Raw genomic sequence first — 2596 nt, forward strand, 5'->3', positions numbered from 1 at the left:
TGGCAAAATTTTGAGTTCATTTCCAGCCTTACACAAGAAAGGTCAGGGTACATGAACCATTCGATCAATAATATTAGTATAAACTAGTATGACCGTCACATTTACACTTTCCTAATCACATTTACACGAGGAAAAAGTAGTAAATCCATATAAAATTCAAAATCCTTTAGTCCATACAGATGATGAGGTTATGTTATTGGCTGTGTAGTGCTAAAGGAACCCTCAACCTGGTTAAAACTGTTCCCACTTGATTGGAAAAATGAAACAGCAGCCCAAATCACACGTAGTAGCAGGATGACCACAAACACGGTACCTCCAAGGGTGCAAACCACCTGTGAATGTGATCGATAGAGAATATCATTTCAGTATTTGGAAATTATCTTCATTACCAAACCAAGCTGAAGAAAATACATGAAGAGTGACACTGTTAGCTGAAGAAAATGCATGAAAAATGACAATGTTGGCAGTGTCAATCCACAGCAATAGTAACTTAATCCAACTCTCCAGTAATGGTTTGGCTTGATTTAGGCTCTCAATTAATTAAATCTTATCTGTTTTCTCACTTTCTCAGCTTGTTTTCCATCATGCACGAAATGATAATAGATAATGATTCAAGAAAATGTTCAATGTGATGTTGTGTTCATGCGTTCGGCAAGGCTAAAATGTTTTCTTTTCTTTTTCTTTTCTTTTTTTTGTACAAAAGATGCCACATCCTGGAGATAAGAAAAAAGATTGCAGGTGCTGGGATTTGAACCCAAACCTGCTGAATGCAAGGTGACTGCATGATCCACATGAGGTAAGCTCCAGGTTCATCTGAGATAATGCTAACATGTTGTTGAAGCAGCACTAAGTAGCATCTTAGCTATACAAAAATAGTAACTAATAAAGTGATGATACCTCAAGAAGTGCTTTGAAGACGGAAAGTGCAGCCAACAACAGGACTCCATCAACTGCAAAAGACACCTGAATTTTCCCCAAGGCCAAGATCCAAAACAAAAACAAAAGGCAAATAAGAGTAAACATTGGCACTAACAAGGACATGATCCTTAGAGATAAAAATTTTGCTAAATTTAAACTCGCATGTAGACAACAACACAATATTAACTATTCAAATCTATATGTTTGGTAGGAAGGAAAGAAAGGAAAAAGAAAATAATAATAATAATAACAATAATAATAATAATAAAAGAAGACAAAGCAAAAAGCACGCAGCAAATCAATCCTTAAAATTCATTAATGACATTTGAACGAAAAGCAGAGGGGTTTCAGTATTTCACCAGCTGGGGCGATATTGCAGCAGGTAAGACGGAGCGAGAGGCCTTTTTGGCACGCTTCGAGACCTTCCTGAACATGCTTTGCAAGAACCTCATCAACAAATCAACGCTGCTCTCTGTTTCGTCATCTTCGTCGCTCTCCTCCTCCACCAAATAATCGAAGCAAGGTTCGTCGATCGCCTCCGTTTCCTCACCGGCTGAACCATCAAACTGAAAAAAGCACACACATACGGGTTAGTGGCAAACTAGTATTTCAGCAAAACGAAGAAGGGGAGTTTTGATTAATTAAGGTACCCGGCTACGGAAAATGGACATTACGGGGGGTTTGGTGTTGAGGGATTTGTTAGGGAAGGAAAGGGTTGCGGTTGGGGAGAGTAAGTGGGGGAGTTTCTTGGTCGGAGAAGGAATGAGACTGCTGCGTGATAAGGCTATGGCCATCGCCATTTGAGAAGAAACATACAAAAAACAAAGTGGATTTGGGATCACCAAACATCTAAGATGTGAACTTTTGAGAGAAAAGAAAACGGGCATAGAGGCCCAAAATGAATAATTTAAACCCAAAAGCCTGAAGTGTTTTCTGATTTGACTTTGACCCACGATTTATATGATTTAATATTGGATTAATTCTATGCTAATCAGGCCTTAGTTTAGTGGTAAAAGACGAGATTTTAAAATCTTAAAATTTTAGTTTCAATTTTTATTATGTGTGTAATATTTTATTTAGAGTGTAATTTTAAAAAAGAAGTTGAATTAATATCATCAATATTTTTAAATTATAACAAAATATTTAATATGACATTTAAATTTAAAAAATTTTTAATACAATATTTGAATTATAAATCTATTAACTAATTATATGATACTCAATGTGACTAATTTCAAATAATGATAAATAACAGATAAATAACCCTTTAAGTACCACATTAGTTAATAAATTTATAATTTATATACTACATTAGAGATTTTTAAAATTTAAGTATCACATTAAATATTTTTTACTATAATTTTGGAATCATTCATGATAATAATCCTTTAATATTTAATATTAATTTAATATTAAATCATATAAATGCAATCAGTATTTAACAAAAATAAATATATTTTTTATACAAAAACACCACAATTTGAGATAAAAAGGATTGTAGATATAAGATTTGAATTATAAATTTACTAAATACCTTATTATAGAATCAACTAAACTAAACTTCAATTTCAATAAAAATAAATATTTGACACATTAATATAATTATTGTCACAAAAATGAGATTGATCTTTATATAAACCTCTCAAACTAATTCAAGCATCTAGTAATATAACAAAAA

General features: G+C 32.8%; 1 protein-coding gene across 3 annotated transcripts; it reads right to left on the reverse strand.

The window, feature by feature from the left end:
* On the reverse strand, window positions 1-1778 carry SHW1 (short hypocotyl in white light1). 3 transcript variants are annotated; one of them, XM_022878283.2, is made up of 5 exons: window positions 1569-1778; window positions 1278-1484; window positions 898-963; window positions 761-813; window positions 1-332 (listed from the first exon to the last, which is right to left on the reverse strand). In XM_022878283.2, the coding sequence occupies exons 1-5, from the start codon at window positions 1716-1718 to the stop codon at window positions 278-280; spliced, it is 531 nt and encodes a 176-aa protein (XP_022734018.1). In that variant the 5' UTR covers window positions 1719-1778; the 3' UTR covers window positions 1-277. The 3 variants fall into 3 exon arrangements, with proteins under 3 accessions (XP_022734018.1, XP_022734017.1, XP_022734019.1); XM_022878282.2 differs by lacking the exon at window positions 761-813 and having other exon boundaries at window positions 1569-1772; XM_022878284.2 differs by lacking the exon at window positions 761-813 and having other exon boundaries at window positions 260-398; window positions 1569-1777.
* Window positions 1779-2596: the final 818 nt, after the last annotated feature.

The sequence above is a fragment of the Durio zibethinus genome, chromosome 4 (genome assembly GCF_047325235.1).
Source record: "Durio zibethinus cultivar Kanyao isolate XHJ-2024 chromosome 4, ASM4732523v1, whole genome shotgun sequence".
In the NCBI taxonomy this organism is placed as follows: domain Eukaryota; kingdom Viridiplantae; phylum Streptophyta; class Magnoliopsida; order Malvales; family Malvaceae; genus Durio; species Durio zibethinus.